A 20,208-nucleotide genomic window follows, 5' to 3' on the forward strand; every position below is an offset into this window, starting at 1 on the left:
TAACATAGAATAAACTTTTGCCGCGGCCCGGTATTGTGCAGCTTACAGTACTCTGCTATTCTCAGCAGCTCGGCCTCCTGTCGGCACACTAGCTGAGAATAGCAGAGAAGTGTAAGAGAGTTGGTGTGCTGTCAGGTGGCAGAGCTGCTGGGAATGGCAGAGAAGTGTAAGCCTTACTTACATTGCTCTGCCATTGTCAGCGGCTCCTGTGTAAGTAGTGCTGGTTGCACTCCCACTGTCACTAGCTTTAGAGCCGTATAGGGAGGGCCACCGGTGCTCCCACTGCCCACGCTTCTGCCTCCTGTCATTTGCAGCCCCCAACTCACCAGCCACAGAATCATATCTAAATCAGAAAACCGCTTCTGTGACATCTGGGAACTCATAACACAGATATATCCAATTCTTAGATCTTGTGGCTGAATTGGCTTTCTGTGCACAAAGTAGTTCTTGTTTTGCTGCACCCAAGGATGTAGAAGATTCAAGTGTGCAGAACCTGATATTGGTTTCCTTTGGAATTTTGTTTTGACTGGTGCTCATCCAGCTGGGATTGAGGAGCGTTTCAGTGGAATTCAATAATTTTCCTTCCGCAGTTGGATCCTCCAGTATATTGACTGATCGTGGCATTGCACATTTATTTTACAGGTTACTTTCTGCCGTCTTAAGGGCATCAGAAGTAGAATCCAGGGCCACAAGGGCAAATCTGACTCACCTGTTAAGTCCTCAGATGGGCAAGGACATTGTTTGGTTCCTGAAACGATGGACAAAGACGTATCTTCTTGTAGATGAAAAACTGTATGACCAGGTAACAAACACAGAATATCTTTGTGTATAAAACTTGTGACTTGTGGCGTTATTTACTTATATATAACTCTTTTTGTGTCCTGCAGATCAGCCTACCTCTAAATACAGCATTTGGAGCTGACACGGAAGGTTCTCAGTGGATCATTGGTTATCTTTTGGAGAAAGTGATTAGTAATTTGTCAGTGTGGAGCTCAGAGCAGGAGCTGGCTAATGACACTGTCCAGTTACTGGTAGCTTTGGTAGAAAGGAGAGAGAGGTGAGTAATGCAGGCATAACACCATGATTTTACAAATCTCCCTAAATGGCTGTGTTAGGCAGAATCAATTTATGACCTTTGGTTGATTTAGAATCCAGTAAATTAAATATGATTTTATCATTCCCAATAAAACTTCATACATAATGCATGTGAAAGAAATCTGGTTAATCATAGTAATTATCGGGGTCACCTCTTCCAAAGTTGTCACTCGAATGGTTGTCCTTGCTGGAAGATTTGCCATCATCTTCTGTTCCAGTGACTACTAAAAAAAATGTAGGATAACCCATCATTTTCTGTTATGGTGCTATTGATCACAATGACAAATAAGGATGGGCAAATCTCTTCAGCAGGAGAGATTTTGGCTATAGATGCAATTTCAACTCCTCTTGTTGGTCCACTCTGCACATTCATGAAAGAGACCTGAGACTGAGTAGGACAGAAGTAAAACAAGGAAATCTCGCACTGATAGAGCCTCTACAGGTTAAAATAAACATCAGCAGGTTTTTCTGACATCTGTCATTACCAGTGATCTAACTTTTTTTTTGTTTTGTCTTTCAAAGACATCAAGCTGCCATAACCATTATGAAAATGTGTTGTTCTCCTTTTTGGGTTTCTAATTTACAGAGAATGAGAGCTAGAGAACTTCCTGCCTTGAGACTGGGCGGAAAGTACATTACTCTACACTTCTTTTACTGTGCTATCTTTCCTTGTCTTACATGAAGTCTTCCTATAGCTGTCATTTGTTTTTAATTCTGTAATTCTTTTTTTGCAGGGCTAATTTGGTAATACAGTGTGAAAATTGGTGGAATTTGGCCAAGCAGTTTGCACGGAGGAGTCCTCCCCTTCACTTCCTATCCAGCTCTGTGCAGAGGACGCTCATGAAAGCCCTGGTACTGGGAGGATTTGCTCACATGGACTCTGAAACAAAACAGCAGTACTGGACTGAGGTGAGAGGACATGGTGGGCAAAGCAATTTATTATTACTACAGGAAGGTAGAAGACAAAATGCTTTTCATTTTGAAAGGTGTGCTGCACATCTGTGTTTCAGAAGATGGTATAAAAAAACCTGATTAAATACTTGCACATAACTTATAGATTTCATGAGCAACAGGGAACCACAAATTCAAAAGAAATACACAAAAAAAGCTGCAGCTATTCTTTAAGGTTTTTTTTCTAACTGTACTGTATTAATGAATTGTTCTTTGTGAGCATTTATTTACATATTATCTTATAAACGTAGTTTTCCTACAGCTAAGATTAGATAGATAACTTCTGAAATAGAATAAAATCATTCAATGCTAGTTTCATGCTTACAAAAGCAGTACATTGCCTTCATAGATTTCCAGTTACTGTTGTAAATCTATGAAGGCAATGTACTGCTTTTGTAAGCATGAAACTAGCATTGAATGATTTTATTCTATTTCAGAAGTTATCTATCTAATCTTAGCTGTAGGAAAACTACGTTTTTATATACAGGAAACTTTCAAATCAAGAAAAAAAACTTCCAATTTACAAAGGGGGGGGGGGGGATCTGCTGTGTAAATTAAACACAGTTAATAAAAGATGACATTTTGGAGCAATACTGCCTACAATCTAGTAACACTGACTTCGCATTGTTGTCTTACAGGTGCTACAACCTCTTCAGCAGAGGTTTTTGAATGTGATAAATCAGGAAAACTTCCAGCAGATTTGCCAAGAAGAGGAGGTGAAGCAGGAGATTACAGCCACTCTGGAGGCCCTGTGCGGCATTGCAGAGGCCACTCAGATAGACAATGTGGCAATTCTCTTTAATTTCCTTATGGACTTTTTAACTAACTGTATTGGATTAATGGAAGTCTACAAGAATACTCCAGAGACTGTGAACCTAATTATTGAAGTTTTTGTAGAAGTTGCACATAAACAGATTTGTTACCTTGGAGAGGTAAGTGAAACTACATACTGTGTGGTCGAGGTGATATTAGTGTGTCTCTGTATTAGGGCAATTAAGGGACAAAGGTGTTCATATTCAGGTCAAACTTGATTAGATATCCTACCTGCCTACTAATTAAAAAGCATCAACATGCTATTGAGGTAATAACTTATTTTCTTTCTGTCAGCTAGCATCTGGTGTTGTACATTGTGGTAAAAGTAACTTATTTTTTTGGTATGTTGAAATGGAAAAGTTAAAGAAAATAGTATTTTTAATGTATTTTTTCCTACCACTACACAACTACAAAATAATATACAGTGTTCACATGATTGGGAACCATTATTGCTCTGTCAGTAGGGGTGAGTTCTCTGTAACGGCTGGGAGGAGGATCCAGCAGCCACACAAATCCCCCACACTGGGTATCTGGCTTTGCCCTCAACAGGGTAACGTTCTTCCTGTCCTATTAATTTTGTTTTAGAGATAGGTATAGGTGTAGCTGGGATCACTGCTGGTGACTACAAAAGTTGTTTTACAAAGAAACCTGCCAGAATCTGTTTTAAGTAGCAGTATTGAATTAAGGTGTGCACCTTTCCTTTTTCAGTTCTTGTTGCCCCATAGATGTTACTTTAGATACATGTTTCCAGGAGGGAGCAAATTTTCTCACTGTGACATCATTACATTTTGAAGTTTTTGTTTGGAAAGGGCAAAATGAGCAGCTTTCACCAGTTTGTACCCGCTTAGCTGTGTATTTGTGTAGCTTTTTTGCAGTTTTTTTGAAAGTGGAAATGCATGTTTTCCTAATAGCTAACAAATAATGGTTGGGAAGCAGGAGGGATAAAAACACTGTACTTGTTCTTTTTGCAATGGACTTTTTAAATTATTTTGGAAGTATCATGTTTAAGCCCTGTTCATGTATGCTAGCATCTTTATTGTTTCTGCTTTTTAAAGCTGTAACTGCGTGTACATATTTCAACTAGATGTATTATCCTGTCTGGTCTTTGTCCCTAAGAGAAATGTTTTCTATTCTTCTTTCAGTCCAAAGCCATGAATCTCTATGAAGCATGCTTGACTTTGCTTCAGGTGTATTCCAAAAACAACCTGGGTAGAAAACGCATTGATGTGACGGCAGAAGAGGATCAGTACCAGGATCTCCTGCTCATTATGGAACTTCTTACCAATCTATTGTCAAAGGAGTTTATTGACTTCAGTGACACAGGTACGTTGTGTGAACTATTGCTGCACACACAGCTGCATAAGAATATATACTTGATATATCCAGTGTGCCCTGGAATAACTAGCATCTTTACAAGAAACTCTTAATTGTGCAATTGTTCCTGTTCCAGGATTAATAATAAAAGTGTAAAAAATTGGCAGAACTGGAACCTTCCACATGTTTGGGATAAAATGTATATTAATGTTTTATGTCATTTTTCTACTATTTCAGATGAAGTTTTTCGACCACACGAACAGGGGCAGGCAACTAACCGACCGGTTTCAGCAGCAGATGTAGTTTTATATGGTGTCAACATTGTGCTACCGTTAATGTCACAAGATTTGCTAAAGGTTGGTGGTTCATTTCTAGTTGGTTGTAGAAGAGTGTTCAATTTCATATTTTACAATATAATGTCAATATTCATTTTATCTCATTAGTTGCAACTTTCATTTTATTTCTTTTTTTTTCTCCTAGTTCCCCTCACTTTGCAATCAGTACTACAAACTGATTACGTTTATATGTGAAATTTTTCCCGAGAAGATTCCACAGCTCCCAGAAGACTTGTTTAAAAGTCTAATGTATTCTCTAGAACTAGGCATGACTTCGTATCCTTTCCATTTGAACTTCATCTCAATGTAATGATTCCTAAAAATGAAATGCATGTATAGTTATATATATATATATATATATATATACTTTGACAATAAGTGGTATTCTGCCTTTTAAATGGACAGCCTATGTAATAATTGTTAGAGTAGAGGAATAAAATTATTCCATTATTTATGTTGGTGTAGGATAATACAAGTTCCTGAGTGGCTGAAACATGTAAGATCATGTAAGGGGGTTGATTTTCTTCCATAATAATATTTTCTGTTGAGCCAAGTACTTTAGTCTAAATTTGATTTTTTTTTCACAATATTACTATGACCAGAGTAAGATATATTACTGAGAGCCAATGGATGTCTCTTTTTATTGTATATATTATATATGCTGATGCTGCTAATATTGGCTTATACATCTAGGTTTTCCCAAATTGTGATCACAAAAAGGGTAAAGGGGTTGTTGGCTGTTGTTAGCAGACCTACCATGCAGTTTTGTTTCCTGTTTATTAAAAATATGTCAGCCAGGGAAAGGTTACGTTTTATTGAATTTTAAGAGCATTGAGGGTCTTTGCACCAAATCATCATGCGATAGTTTAGTGTTAAAATAGACTTTGGGTCTGCATTACTTCTCATGGGATATGGTGGCATTTTTTTTTAACCTAGTGATCCTGAAAGTAACAGACTTCCAGTCCATTTGACAAATAAGGTTCACATTGCTTGTTAGAAAAAGAATTGTAGGCATGGTTCTATATTTTTGACATGGTCAACAGGTGTTTCTTGCCCAACCTTTGAGTTACACAGACACTTGTAGCAGGATTGGAAAATAAAACTCTGTAGGCCAGCCAAGGATTCTACTACCAGCATGCCTTAATATTTTGATGTGTTTAGGAGGTTGAATGTCTTTTCTTACAGCTCTGCTAACCTTTTTGCAAGCACTCTGCAGAGAGGACTTGGCCATCAAAGGAGTTTTGTCTTCCTATCAGCATCCTGTTCCTGTCATTAGCAGACTGCCACTTGTCAACATTATTTGTAGTGTACAGCCCAGATGAAGCATTTTCTTGGTAAGCAGATTTTCTTAGTGTGCAGCTCTTGGAGTGGTCCTCGTATCCAGAGATCTTTCATGACCTGTAAAAGACCCGGTCATGGGCCTTCTGGTACAACAACAGACTGAATGGTTTGTACTCATGTATAGTGCACAATTCTCACTGTGTTATGGGCGATAAAGTAACAGAGATGGATGTTTTATCCCAAGAAGGGGGTTTTCCAATTCCTGATTTAGGTGGCAATGTATAGTTACAATTTTATTCACTTCAGTAGTTTGGAGGTTTTTTTTAGTGTATTAGAAGTTGTTTTTTTTTATTACAGTTAGGAGAAATATTTGTGCCTAGTTACTCTTCCAGTCTATTTAAATGCTCTAGCTCTCTTTAAGATATGAAAACAGTACTTAACTCAAATGAAATCAGGATGAGCTCAGAAGTGTCCCAACTTTGTCTGGAAGCTTTAACCCCACTGGCTGAGCAATGTGCAAAGGCCCAGGACACAGACTCTCCACTGCTGGCAGCAACACGGCACTTTCTCAAGGTAAGAGATTATCATTTATTTTTATTTTACAAGGATTTTATTAAAAATGTTAATGAAGTAATAAACAAAAAATCTATTAAAACAACATCAAGTGATGAAAATGTTTGTTCATAAAAAATACAATACAGCAAGTATAAATCCTTAGATCTGAATATGAGATGTACAAACATAGCAAATCAACCTATAATTCTTCAAATACATTCAAACTATTCAATCATTGATAAAAAGGTATATCCATTCCAAAAGTAATGCTAAAGAAAAAAAAAACACATAAAAGTGTGTGTGTGTGTGTGTGTGTGTGCATGCGCGCGTTCGTGCGTGCAGAGAAAGGGAAGGTACTCCATATTCTCTGGATACATGACATGAATTGGGTGGAGGACGCCTCTACAACACAGCCAACCCAATGGCATCAGATTCTCAACAGTATGTCATGGGATCATGAATTATTTTTTTATATTATATATGAATTATTTTTAATATTGTGTTAACTGAAAAGGAATAGATTCTTACCAATTCCCTCTTTTTTCAGCTGGTCTTTGACATGCTAGTTTTGCAAAAACATAATACGGAAATGACTACGGCAGCAGGTGAAGCATTTTACACATTGGTTTGCTTGAACCAGGTATGTATGTCTACACACTGTTTGATCATTTTTCCTATATAATATAACACAAAAGGCTTCACCCCTGTTTATATTTGTAGATCTTTTTTAACATAAGGGAAACCGGTTTGATTAAAAAAAAAAAAAAAAACTGGTTGTTTGCATTTCTTGGTGTCTTTGTCTATTGTCCAAATAAATGGCAACATTGCCTGGGTGTCTTACAGAAGACTTTTCATCCAAAGGGTAGCCTTATGGCTGTGTTCACACTGGCAGCAAGGTTGTTGTGCATTTACCATTTCCTCGTTCCTGCCGCAGCCCCACTGGGAATAAATAGGGATTGCAGTGAATGGTACTACTGCCTCCAGCTATCACCTGTGGAGACATTGGTAAGCACTCGCAGCTGCTGTGCGGCTGGTAAGGTGCCAGAAATTGTGGGACTTGGAGCCAGGTGTGAACTTACCTCTCTATGTCCTGAAACATTGTCATGTTTAACTCTAGAATTGGCAAATCAACTATTGCCTATGGGATTTTGGTGTATGTGGAAAACTGAATCGCCCGAAGAAAACTCACATAAACATGGTGAAGCCATGTATGATCACTAGGAATTGCATTACTGCCCTGATATGTGGGCTATATATGGTCTGCAGTCTGCATGTATAATAACACATATATTAATTAAATGATATTTATTCCCATACCTTACATAGCTTACATTTGGCTAATGTTTTTCACATTTCATGTGAATGTTAATAGACCACAAGATATCAAGTGGCTTCCCCTTAATTACTCGACTTTCATTATCGCCAACAAATCACAAAGGTTGTCTTCTTTTTTGGCTTCTTGTCCCTTTAAACTTCCCAGAGTTGGAGGATTTTTCCACTTGTGTTCATATGTCTTGAATAGTCTGCATAGCTTTGTGCTGATGGAAAAGTGAGCAGGCAGAGATAGTGTTCATCATCTAAATCAGACCACTAAACCCAGCTACAGATATGTTTCTATATTTGCTTAGTATCATTTAACCCAGTAACCTGCTGCCCTTTTATCATATCCAGTTTTCCAACGGTGTGAAGCTTGCTAAGGAAGAACTCCAGCCAACTAATACTAATCTCTGAAGTTTTTTCTATTTAGGGAACTCTGCAAATGTGCTAAATTTAGAAAGCCTGCTCAGTTTATCCAAAAGGAAATAAAATAGTTTGGGCTTTATTTAATATTTTAAACAGAAATACATTTTTTTAAGTGGCATTCGTACTGTCATAATGAAAGCCGTTTCACGCTGAAGATACGGACAGCAATAACAAACCAAAAGTTCTAGCCTTCCCTTACTAAAAGAATTTTTATTCCTGTCGCTGCTGCAGATTATCCCATAATTATTTTGTAGTTAACCTGCCAATACTCTGATATTGCTTGGGGCAAAATCTCTATCTACTGTCTAGAACTAGTAAAGACAATTTATTAGGGACTCCCAGTGTTGTCCATCCTTAGTTTGTATAATTTAGCATTTGAATGTTCCACAAAAAACTGTAGACTTGTTTTTGCTTGATGTTCTTTGCACATTAATCAAACTTTCCTTTTCTCGTTCCTATTTTTTCCCCTGCAGGCAGAGTATGCCGAGTTGGTTGAAACACTATTATCAAGTCAGCAGGACCCTGTCATCTACCAGCGGTTAGCCGATGCCTTCAACAAGCTTACGGCAAGCAGCACGCCTCCCACTTTGGACCGCAAACAGAAGATGTCCTTCCTGAAAAGCCTGGAAGAGTTCATGGCCAATGTTGGGGGGCTTCTCTGTGTGAAATGAGAAGCAGAACTTTTTACTGCTCTTTACAAATGCACTGAACCTGCTGATGGCGGTCTGACTCCCTCCTGACTTGTCCCCAGGCCTTCATATGCATCTCTGGGTGGTTTTTAAAAAAACATTATTTATGTTTATTGGGGGGAGGGGGCTTTAAGATGCATCAGCTACATGACTATACACGCAGCACAGTTTTGTGCTGAAACGGATGAATGGGTAGACTTATTTTTCTAAAAGATATTTCCATATGCCTGCAAACAGATAATGGGCACAATTATTCTTTGCAGTGCCTTTCCTCTCCCAACACCTTTGTTCAGAAGCGTGCATTGCCTGATGAATGATTTTTAGAGACTTTTTTTTTTTTGTTTGTTTGTTATTTTGTTTTCCTTTTTCAAACAAAAATTAGATTGAATGTGCAATAGACACAAACATAACTGGTGTCTAAACACAATTTTTCTTTTCCTAGCGCTCCTGTATTCCCCTTCACTGTGCTTTCATCGCCAGTTACCCCCGACTTTAAATGGATAAACCAAATGGCATTTTTTTTTTTTTTTTTTTTTTAAAGAAAAAACATAAAAAATATATTAAAACATTGTGGGAATATTTTTGTGTACATGAATCAAGAGTTGCATGTTTTTATGTGGGGTTTTTTTTTTCCTCCCCCCTACCCTGATGTTCGGCCAAAAGTCCAGGAAGAAGAAACGAGAGAAAAAAATATATATTTTTTGGTCTAGTATGAATTAAATTGTCACTATTTCATTGCCTTACAAAATGGGATAAAGAGAATATTATGTGTGTGTGTAAATAGAAAATGTATATGGTTTTGGTAACCCACCCAAAGCAAGTTTAACAATCCACAGTGTCTTGGATTATGGCCTTGAGCACCTGCGTAGGATATACAACCCCACTTTTTTGGATGAATGATCTTTATACAAGTGTACGTTGGAGATGTTTTGCACACCCAGGCACAGCTTTTTTCTTTTTAAATATAATTTTTATGAAAATCTCCGTTGGACTGTTAGCTTCAGCAATACAAATAAAAAGGGGTGTAAGTTGCAGATTTCTACATGCTATTTTTTAAGTTGGGGCATTAGGTGATGCAATTTCTGCAAAAAGTATGGTCAAATGTTTCCATTGTGTGTCTTCTTGTTTCTTTTTCTTTTTTTTTAAAAAAAATTTGTATAAAATGTATAGTATAAACAACTGAGACTCTATTGCGTGTATTCTTTTTTTCTTTTTTCACTTTTTTCACATAGTTACGTAGTAAGTCAGGTTGAAAAAAGTCTGTTAAGTTTAACCACTAGGGAAAAAAAAACATATCCCCGATATAAAACCCTATGGACATAGTTTGATGCAGAGGAAGGCAAAAAAAACCCTGGTACAATTTGCTCCAACGGGGAAAAAAATTCCTTCCTGATTCTTTGAGGCAATTGGATGTTCCCTGAATCAACAGTGTCTGCTATCTTTACTTAAAAACCCCAGTTATATTCTGTGCTTCTAGAAAACATCCAGCTTTTTCTTAAAGCAATCTATAGTAGTTTCTGAAACTACTTCTTGAGGGGAGCCGATTCCACATTTTCACAGACCTTACAGTGAAGAATCCCTTCCTTATCCGGAGCTTAAACTTCTTTTCCTCCAGACACAAAGAGTGCCCTCTTGTTCTTTGTAATGATCTCAAAGTGAATAATGTGGAAGAGAGTTCTCTATTTGGACCCTTTATATATTTATATAGGGTGGCCATATCCCCCCTTAAACATTTCTTCTCAAGGGAGAATAGATTCAGTTCAGCTAATCTCTCCTCATAGCTGAGCTCCTACATTCCTTTTATTCTGAAAATGTTAGTAATGTGAGAGATGATGCTCATCATGGTGTACAAATATTAGATGGCAAACGCCTCACCTTAGGTACCAACACTTATCCAGGTTGGGCACTTGTCTTGGAATTGTACAATAAGGAAGCCACACACAGGTCATGAACCCATTCCTTGATGACAAGAAGGAAAAGAGAAACTTGTTAAACAGTTTTACATTTACTTGGAAACATCTTATAATTTGGCTACCCCTATTCTTTTACATTGGCTTCTACGTATAAAGGTTACCAGAGAACTGTATGCTGTGTATATACATTGATCAGCTGAACCACCTGCAAACTATTGTATAGGTCTCACTTTTTGCTGACCCACAGAGTCATGAGACTCCACAAGACCTCGGAAGGGGTCCTGTGGTATTTGGCACCCGGTCTCTGAACACTCAGTAGGGCTGTCAGGTCAAGCATCAGGGGCTACCTGAGCTATTTAGGTGACTGGACACCTCTAATCCCCAGTCCTCATGGTAAAAAGCGGTAAATGGTATAGGATTAGGCATTGACACCTGCTGTTTAGAGTTCTGATTTGCCCTGTGGCCTTGGCATTTTCTAAGACATCAGGGACTGTCAGATTTTCAATTATTCCAGTCTTTGTGACTTTTCAGGGCAAGCTCATTAGTCATTCTTTAGCTATTATTCTCATTAGAAAAGTTCTGTCTATTATAGATAAATGTGCACTAGTCTAAAAATAAAAGAACTTCCTGTAAGGTACCACCAGGACACACACAGTAGACACACACAGTATCTAAAGAATAGATACATGAGCTAACAAATCTGTGGGCGGTAGTTTGGGCCTGATAAAGGTAATTGTATTTTCACTTTAGTTGCAAATTTTGCTTTCTTACCAAGCACAGGATGATGAACCTTAGATGTGGTGGATGCATTTGTTTTATTTGAGGTTAAAGAGAACCTATTGCCATGGAAAAGCCCTGAGGATGCTGTGCAGAGCTGACATTTTTTTTTGCTCCTCTCCTGACAAACATAAAGTTATATAATGAGGAAGAGGTGGAAAAAACTAGGCAGGTGCAGGGAGTATTTGGACATTTCCAGAAGAGAAGGGGGCTGTGTTAAGCAGAACTAAACTAAAAACAAAAAGAAGTGACACCTTTTAATCCTGCAAATCTCTCAACGGTGCTGGTCCTTCCCACGATCTGGTCCTGTGTTGTTCTGGAATTCCTATTTGTTCTGGCGCAGAGGAAGTGCTGGGTGCCGCCATCTTCGATCCTCCCTTCTGTCGTCTTCTTGCACTGTGCAGGTGTGAGATTGGGTGACCTGCTGTAAAAGAGAAAAAAAAAAAGTGGTGGTGCTGCACTTTTTTTTTTTTTTTAAAAAGGTGTTGCACTTAACCTCCCAGGTGGTATTCCTGAGTAGGGCTTGGGGTTACTTTTCAGTGCCAAAAGTGGTACCCCCGAGCTACACAAAGGTAAAGTCCTACCTGGTTCCCAGGTTCTAGTGGCATCCTCCAGTGATGCCCGGCATCTGCTTCCCCTAGCGATACCAGCCAGGCATCTGCGTCCACGTTGTGTGAACGTTAGGGACCCGAGGCCAGGGGCAGCAGTTGCCGGCCGGGCATCTGCTCGCGAGCCTTAAAAATACTCATTATTCATAACCCAAGGGAGGTTAAACAAGAAAAAGGTTTTTTTTACTTTATTTAGAAAGGTTGTCTACTCTTCTATGTAAAGTAAAAATGTTGAGTTTAGGTACGCTTTTAGGAACTGACTGGTCAAATGTTTAAACAAAAGGTAGGACAGGCCCAATATGTTCTGTGGAAATCTAGATCATAGCAAGGGGGAATGTATTTGGACAGTGAATGTTCTCTGCAGGCTCCAGTCAAGAAAATTAAGCCCCGTGTCCTTAAGGCTATGTTCAGGCTGCCCATGGGGTTAATATTAAATTATGAAATGCTATTTATATAGCACCAACATATTACACAGCGCTGAACATTAAATAGGGGTTGCAAATGACAGACCAATACAGACAGTGGAGAAGGAGAGGACCCTGCCCTGAAGAGCTTACAATCTAGGGGGTGGGAAAAGCAACACACAACAGGGGGGAGATATGGAATAGTGGGAAGTAGTGATGGTTTAAGAGACAGAAGAAGGTGGGTAGGCAAGTATGAAAAGATGGGATTTGAGTGCTCTTTTAAATAGACAGAAATAAGGAGCAAGCCAAAAAGGACGAGGAAGACCATTCCAGAGAGTTGGGGCAGCTCTAGAAAAGTCTTGTATCCGTGCGTGTGATGAGGTTATGAGTGAGGAAGTCATTAGTAGGTTGTTGGAGTTGTGGTGCAGTTATGGCTGCCTTTGGGGAGACACTACAAGAATCTTGAGGAATCCTAAGAGGCAGAATGACAGCTCTGCATAGTTCTGCTTACCAGCACAGTGACCGATGGGCAGTTGGGCATGGGCCTTATGGTAGCTATAACACCAGACAACTGCCCAAACCACCTCAATGGTAATTTGAGACTGAGAGAAGGCACAGTCTCATCACCAGGGGGTTTAGAAATGGTCTGAGGGATTTTTCGATTTTTTTTTCATCTTTGGTTTGGTGCCAGTTTAGATCTCTGCATTGCTGTAATTTTTAGAACATTCAGACAATGCACCTATGTTAGAGTATGCAGCAAGGCACGGTAGTGTGTTAGACTTAAACTTGAATTTTTTATCCTGGGTGGTTGAGGGCTCCCAGAAAAGCAAACTTTGCCTTTTTAGCTTTAAGGTTATAGACTATTTATTTACACAGAACAAATAAAATAATATTAATAAAAAAAAGTGGAAGAAGTGGTTGAAGCAATCACAGCAGAGCCAGCGATCTGGACACGCCCCCATTAAGGCGCACTGTGGGAAAAGAAGGGCACAGGTCCACCAGGTAATGACCTGATTTCGTCTACTGACACCTGCCGGTTATTGAAGGAATGTCAGCCACTGTACGATCTATGATATTTTACAATAGCTTTTTCTCTCCCACTAGGTGGCGGTATACGCCAACTTCGTACCAACACGTGTTCTTCACGCATGTGACGGAACGTACCCGAAAGCATTGTGGGGAATGTAGTCTTTCGGCCTGTGATTTGTAGGCTCCGGTTTGTCAGGTGAGATGAGCAGCTAAGGGGCTGGTTGTGGTATTTCTGTATTAATATATCTTCCAGGCTGTGAATAGAGTCAATGGCTCTCATCAAATGTGTTAGAGCTGCCTATGGGTGCTATAAGGGGAGTTCCATGCCTATTACAGTGTAGCTGTGCACGTGCTGGAGGGAAAGTTCCAATATACAATTACGGAGATTTAAAGCAACCAATTAGAATCCGCGATATACAGGTGTGACCTCAGTAGATGGAACGCCTATTGGTTACCATGGGTTACTATGGTTCAGTATCACTGTTCAATCTATTGTACCATTGGATGGGGGCGCCCCTGTAGTCCCCACAGGAAGTGAGGGAATTTAACCAAAGTCAGTGACACATTTCTTACCACACCAAGTGTCCTCTTTAAAGTACTTTCCCTGTATTCCTGTTTATATAGCGCTGACATTTTCTGCAGCGCAGTACAGAGTCCATGGTCAAGTGATAACATATTGCATTCAGTGGAGGTTTTTTAGTTCTTATTTTGTCACTAATAAATAGAAATGTTTTGGGGTATTTCATCTACAGCAGCCAATCAGAGCCTTGCTTTCATTCTTACCTGCACTGTATTTATGTTTCATACTGCAGGCTTTGTGAGAGATGGAGGGCAGAGATGAGGATGACGATGTTCCCCAGCTCTCTGCTCACACCTTAGCCGCTCTGCAGGAGTTCTATGCTGAGCAGGAGCAGCGGGAATCTTTAAAGTCTGGACCGGAATATGACCAATTTTCAGTGGGGGCAGTTGAAGAAGACTGGGTAAGTGAAGTCTCCTGTATTCTGTCTACAAATAATGAGATTCATACAAGAAAGGTTATTTTCACAGCCATTACTTAAAGCGTACCTAAACTCAGAAAAGTCACTTTACATAAATAGGTAGACAACGCCTAGGCAATCGGAAATGAATGGGAACGCAAAGCCTCCCAGAATACCTACCTCACGTATCCCGGGAGGCTCTTGGGTGCTCCTTCTGCACATGCCCGAGCATCTCGAGCATGAAAAAGAAAAAAAAATGCCAGTCTCACGCATGTGCAGTGAGGTCAGCAAGGTTTTTTTCCCAAACTACTTCACCCGACCTCACGCCTGTGTCGGGTAACGTAGGAAGAAGCACACCGAAGAAAAGGCAAAGATGGCGGTTCCCCACGCGCCGGGTCAGAGACGGATACTGGAATGACGTGGGACCCGATGGAAGACACCACCGAAATGATCGACTGCTCTGCGGGATTGAAGGTAAGTGTATTTTTTTTTTTTTTTTTTTGTTTTGGGCTCTTTTGGGTTTACTTCCTCTTTAAAATATCCCCTTTGACATGCCCTCTTGTGGGCAGTGTAAGAAATGGATCGCGTTTTGTCCCATGGACCACTCAGCAGCCACCTGCCACATTGGTCATTGTTGCAAAATGAGCATCCTTATGTTGATTTCTCATTGTCTGTATCTACAAATGGAAGCATTTCACTGCTGCTTGTGGAGGGGCAGCAAGGCGGAATACACCTGTCATTTGATTAATAAAGACCTCTTCAGATATAACACGCAGCACCTAAAGGTACACATACCTGTAACCAGCTCCCAAACCCCCATGTCATGGCACGGACACAGGTATTTTAGGTGCCTGGAATTAGACTTTAGCAATTATATAGAAGGAAATCAATGGGAGATGGTAAGGATAATGACAGTTCCTGGTGGCTCTTTCTTATGACAGATAGTAAACGTCCAGCTATGTCTTTATAGAAAACCAATATTTTTTGTAAATGAAGGCACTTTGTCAAATAGAAGACAACTTGGGGCAGTGGTCACCAACTGGTGGTCCACGGCTCTGGCCAGTGGGCTCCCGACCGGGGTCAGGAGTAGGACCCTGCCTGGGGGGGACCATGTCTCCTGTCTCTGGACACAACCCACCCATCGCAGGCTCAGATTTGTGATGGGAGAGTGTGCAGGTTCTGGTATCATGACGTCATTATGGGGCAAGTTTCTAAATGACACACGGCTCCCCTTTTTATGGGTCTCCACTTTCTGAATGAATAAATATATGCATTATAATGCAGTGGGGTTTTAAATGCAACTTTATATAGAACATAACATATAGCATATTTAACACGTGCAAATACATTTAGAAAAAGCTCTGACATAAAAAAACATAAAGGCTCTAACAAAGGTGTTTGAAGCTTACAAATATGTTGTGAATACTTGCTTTGTGAATTACTCTTTAGCCGTGTACACAAGTTGAACTTTTGTTGTTGAAAAAGATCTTTCATGATCCTTTCCAACGACAAAAGACTAAAAGATGCATGAACAAGTGCTGTAAATACAGCACTGTTTTGCTCTATGGAGGGAGGAGAACTAGCGAGTGGCACCCCACTGTGCTCTCCCCCTTCACTTGTGTTTCAGCCATTCGTTTTTCGTCATTCATGGATCCACCAGGACAGATCAATGAACGATGTTGGACGAGTGCTGTACCCATGCCAGATTCTTGTCCCATACTAGCCATGAAGCGATAATCGGTTGGGAATCATCTGACGTGTGTACATAGCCTTAGCTTTGCCAAAAATAATATATAGAAGGCCTATGGTCCTGACAAGTAAACTGAGTGGGTTATATTAGGACCACCACAAGAGTTCTGCATCACAAACCTTTTTTTTTTATTAACAGCAATTAAGTCAGTTTTGGTATGACGATGAAACTGCACTGCGTCTGGCCAAGGAAGCATTGGAGGCCTCTGGTGAAAATGGAAGGTATGACATTTCTCATGTACTGAGATATTTCTGGGAAATAGGCATTTTTTTATATTGCTATTAAAGGAAATGACACATTAGTTAATGTATTTAATGTTATTTTTTTGAAGTAGAACTGCAGGCCAAACAAATACAACTTTTAAACACTTACAGTAAATGTGATTCCATGTGCAAGCAATTCTTGTGATCCTTTCCTGCGATATACACACCTCTGCATAGCCACAATGTTCACATTAGTGTTGTCATCCTTACTTCTTTTTTGTTCAACTTCCAATGAGCAATTAGACAGAGCTGATAAATCTATTTCAGTCATTGTCCAGTCATTACGTTGCATTGCAGTTGAAATTGGTTATGCAAATCTTTATGGTTATAGAAAAGTGTGGTGATCAATATCCATTTGGATTCTTACTTTTGTGGTTCTAATGCATTATGGTGGAGGGTGGTTTTATTTTACATTTTGTATCGGCTGGTGAGTTCCTTGATCATATTCTTCTAGTGGCTGCTATCTATGTGTTCTGTGTATCTTTTCAGAATAGCCTGTGTCAGTGCTCCCAGCACCTACCAGAAGCTTAAAGGACTGGCTGGAGATAATGTGTCCATCTCTTTGCTGGAATACGATAGAAGGTTTTCAGTCTATGGCGATGATTTTGTCTTCTATGATTACAATAATCCATTGGACCTATCGGACAGGCTGCAGCCACATAGCTATGATATAGTATTAGCAGACCCACCGTACTTGTCTGAGGAGTGCTTGAGCAAGACTGCTGAGACTATCCGGTACCTGGCGAAGGGGAAAATCTTACTGTGCACAGGTATGCTGGAATTTGTCCATTGTCACTCTGTAGTATGTAGCCTGGTCACATGGTTTTGTTCTTGAACACAGGGACCTCAGTCCCCTTTTAGCAATGAGATAGGGAATAACATACAATTCTGGCCTTTATTACTACGGGAAATATGGGTGTGAAGAATTGCACGCATGCTGTTATTCTGAAGAAGTAAAAAGATGATTTATAGCCATAGAAATTGCTATAATAACACAGAAGCTTCCCATGAATAAAATACTGTTTGTTAGTTTCATTTTTTTGGCAAAAAATCTTTGCATCGTTCCTGGTGACTTTTTGTTTTTTCAGTTTATGATAATGTTAAGGTTCTACTGCACTTTATAGAAAGTCAGTGATAAGAGAAATACAGGGACCGACAAGACTTTAGTTTGTAGGAAAAATAGCATTTCTGTATCACGTTCAGTGCAGACATAATTACTGTCCTCTACAATCTATGATAAACGCTGCAGCCAGACTCATCCATCCTTCCCACCGCTTCTTTTCTGCTGCATCTCTTTGTGAGCTACTCTTCATTGGCTTCCATTTCACCTGAGAATCAAATTCAAGCTCCTGTGCTTTGCCTTCAAATCCCTCCAAAGTTCTTGTCCCACTTACTTCTGACAAAAAAATACTCCCCCAGCCGCTCTCTTCGCTCCCCGATGACCTACTAATGACTTCCCATTCACAACCTCGTCACATGCACGACTGCAAGACTTTTCTAGAGCTGCCCCGACTCTTTGTAATGGTCTTCCTCATCCTACTCGGCTTGCTCATACTTTATGCTCATTTAAAAGAGCGCTCAAAACCCATTTTTTTTGCCTAAACTTGCTATCCATCTTTTTCTGTCTCTTAAAACCCTCACTACTTCCCATCAATCCATATCTCCCCCTCCTATTGTGTGATACTTCCCCCACCTCCTAGAGTGTAAGCTCTTCTGGGCAGGGCCCTTTCCTCCTCTTGTGTCACTGTCTGTCATTTGCAACCCTATTTAAAGTACAGTGCTGCGTAATATGTTGGCGCTATATAAAACTTTTTTAATATTAATAATTTTACCCTCATCATTGTTTCTCTTTCTGTTTCAGGTGCTGTGATGGAAGATTTAGTGAAAAAAATACTCGGCTTGAAGATGTGTAAATTTATCCCAAGGCATACACGCTCACTAGCCAATGAGTTCAGATGTTATTCCAACTATGAGACAGGACTGGACTCCTAGTCAGTCTGGCTGTATAAAACTAGCAACAGCTAGAGGTCTAGAGGACATTAACAGCTGCCTAATGTCTTCATAAACTGTAACCTGGGACCTAGTCTGGAGCCTTCTTATCTTAACTGCACAGGAAATTGTGAATTTTCTGTAACAAAGTAGTTTTCCCTGTTTATCAGCAACACACCCATGGTTGGTTGGATCACAGCATGTGTTTTACTTTACAAACAATTCCTATGGATTTGTTTCATATGTGTGTTTATCTGCATTTGTTTTGAGCCCTGTTTGGGATCACTTTTCAAAATCCTTTTTAAATATTCATCAACATATTTGATTGCTGCTGTATAAAGCCAAAGAAGGGATTTCTGTCTGTCCACATTCGTTATCCTGCAGTGAAATAATGAAAGCTGTAAACTTTTCTGCATTCTTTGTAACAGAGTGTGATAGCTATTCTTTCTGTAATTCTGTTCATTCCTTGTGGTGGTTTGAAACATAACTACTTTTAAGACCATCTCCTCATTCTCTGCGTGGGTAATTTCACACCTGAAGTAAGAAAAATAATAAAAAATTAATTTCAGAAATTATTCTAAGCTTTGTAGTTTGTAGTGATTTTTTTTTTGTAAAACTTTTAGTTTGTAGATCACAGGGAAGTAAAATATAATTTCTAACACTTTTTAACTTTATGACCAGAAGTGAAAAAGCTCACAGCATGTTGAAGGAAACAAATATAGCAGTATGAATGTTACATTGGACCTGCAGAGGGCCCCAGCTGTTTGCATAGAAGTTTGGAAAAAAAGGGCCTACAATATCCTGTGGGAAATATGAACACTTCCTAGTAACGGGTCATGAATTGGGCAAAGATTGAGTTAATGACACATGACTAAAGTATGGGAAAAACTTATCAATTAAATTTATTGTTGCCATAAAGTACAACAAAGATGGCTATTATAATGCTTGAATGGGGCTCCCTTAGGATACAACTGAAGCAACTCTATCACTATTTTTACAAGCTCAGATGACATTCTCTCTACAAAGCTCTGCCGAATTCTCCTGCATGGAAGCTTTCTGAAAGATCTTCATTTAAAACTTCAGAGAATGTTGTATAGAGGAATCCTCTGCTTTGCTCTGTGGTTTCATCTGCCAGCCCCTATGTAGCTATAAGTGATGTAGGGGCCCGACTGAAGGAGCCATAGAACTCATCAGGGGACCAGGCATCTGACACACCCAGAAGCTTTGCATGTAGAAAATTTTTATGCCAGTGATATAGGTAAGTATTTCTTGCTTTGCAGAGAGAATTTCCTTTGATCTGCTTTAAAATGAAACAGCATTGGAGAGTCTCTGATCGGTGATGAGCATGCAGTCGTCATCCATCTCCATTCATTCATTATGGACAGCGGACAGCTGCACGAGAAATAGCAGAAGGTTCCAGTACCGCGGATGACGAGCAGAGGTCATTTTCAGGGAGATGTTTGTCTATAACACAGAAGTAGTAAGTATAGAAAAGAAGTAAGGAGGAAAAGGCATAAAGGAAAACATATCTCAGCCACTACCAAAATGCAGGTCTTTATTTTTAATGTCATGGTCTGGTTTCCCATTCTATTTAAAGACAAAATTGTCATTACGTAATGGGACTTATCGTAGATATTGGTTAACATTGGTGCTGGGAAATGCAACTGACAAAGTAATTCAACATAAAATATATTTACAAAGACTACATTAGAAATATTTGTA

The 20,208-nt window shown here is 39.5% G+C and overlaps 2 protein-coding genes across 5 annotated transcripts in view; both read left to right on the plus strand.

Annotated features, from left to right (window-relative positions):
* The window catches only part of XPO4 (exportin 4), a 64,092-nt gene extending 54,126 nt beyond the window's left edge, over positions 1-9,966 (plus strand). The window contains exons 14-23 of the mRNA XM_072405042.1: positions 643-802; positions 888-1,057; positions 1,830-2,004; positions 2,685-2,978; positions 4,002-4,182; positions 4,411-4,529; positions 4,654-4,784; positions 6,245-6,362; positions 6,892-6,984; positions 8,561-9,966. Coding sequence (XP_072261143.1) covers positions 643-802; positions 888-1,057; positions 1,830-2,004; positions 2,685-2,978; positions 4,002-4,182; positions 4,411-4,529; positions 4,654-4,784; positions 6,245-6,362; positions 6,892-6,984; positions 8,561-8,758 — 1,639 coding nt within the window. The 3' untranslated portion in view covers positions 8,759-9,966. The remainder of the gene's footprint in view (positions 1-642; positions 803-887; positions 1,058-1,829; positions 2,005-2,684; positions 2,979-4,001; positions 4,183-4,410; positions 4,530-4,653; positions 4,785-6,244; positions 6,363-6,891; positions 6,985-8,560) is intronic.
* Positions 9,967-13,567: 3,601 nt separating this feature from the next.
* Positions 13,568-19,067, plus strand: EEF1AKMT1 (EEF1A lysine methyltransferase 1). Of its 4 annotated transcripts, none has more exons than XM_072405054.1 (5): positions 13,568-13,703; positions 14,320-14,487; positions 16,373-16,455; positions 16,987-17,267; positions 18,359-19,067. In XM_072405054.1, exons 2-5 carry the CDS (start codon positions 14,332-14,334, stop codon positions 18,487-18,489), a joined length of 651 nt encoding a protein of 216 aa, XP_072261155.1. In that variant the 5' UTR covers positions 13,568-13,703; positions 14,320-14,331; the 3' UTR covers positions 18,490-19,067. The 4 variants fall into 4 exon arrangements, with proteins under 4 accessions (XP_072261155.1, XP_072261179.1, XP_072261173.1 ...); XM_072405078.1 differs by lacking the exon at positions 13,568-13,703 and adding an exon at positions 13,795-13,927; XM_072405072.1 differs by lacking the exon at positions 13,568-13,703 and adding an exon at positions 14,000-14,060.
* Positions 19,068-20,208: the final 1,141 nt, after the last annotated feature.

The sequence above is a fragment of the Pyxicephalus adspersus genome, chromosome 1 (genome assembly GCF_032062135.1).
Source record: "Pyxicephalus adspersus chromosome 1, UCB_Pads_2.0, whole genome shotgun sequence".
Classification (NCBI taxonomy): Eukaryota; Metazoa; Chordata; class Amphibia; order Anura; family Pyxicephalidae; genus Pyxicephalus; species Pyxicephalus adspersus.

Bases quoted from the DNA above. Each gene is read 5' to 3' on its own strand.
- EEF1AKMT1 (XM_072405054.1), top strand. From the start codon at position 14,332: ATGGAGGGCAGAGATGAGGATGACGATGTTCCCCAGCTCTCTGCTCAC. The intron at 16,456-16,986 runs GTATGACATTTC...GTATCTTTTCAG, and splicing joins GCCTCTGGTGAAAATGGAAG to AATAGCCTGTGTCAGTGCTC. The intron at 17,268-18,358 runs GTATGCTGGAAT...TTTCTGTTTCAG, and splicing joins GAAAATCTTACTGTGCACAG to GTGCTGTGATGGAAGATTTA.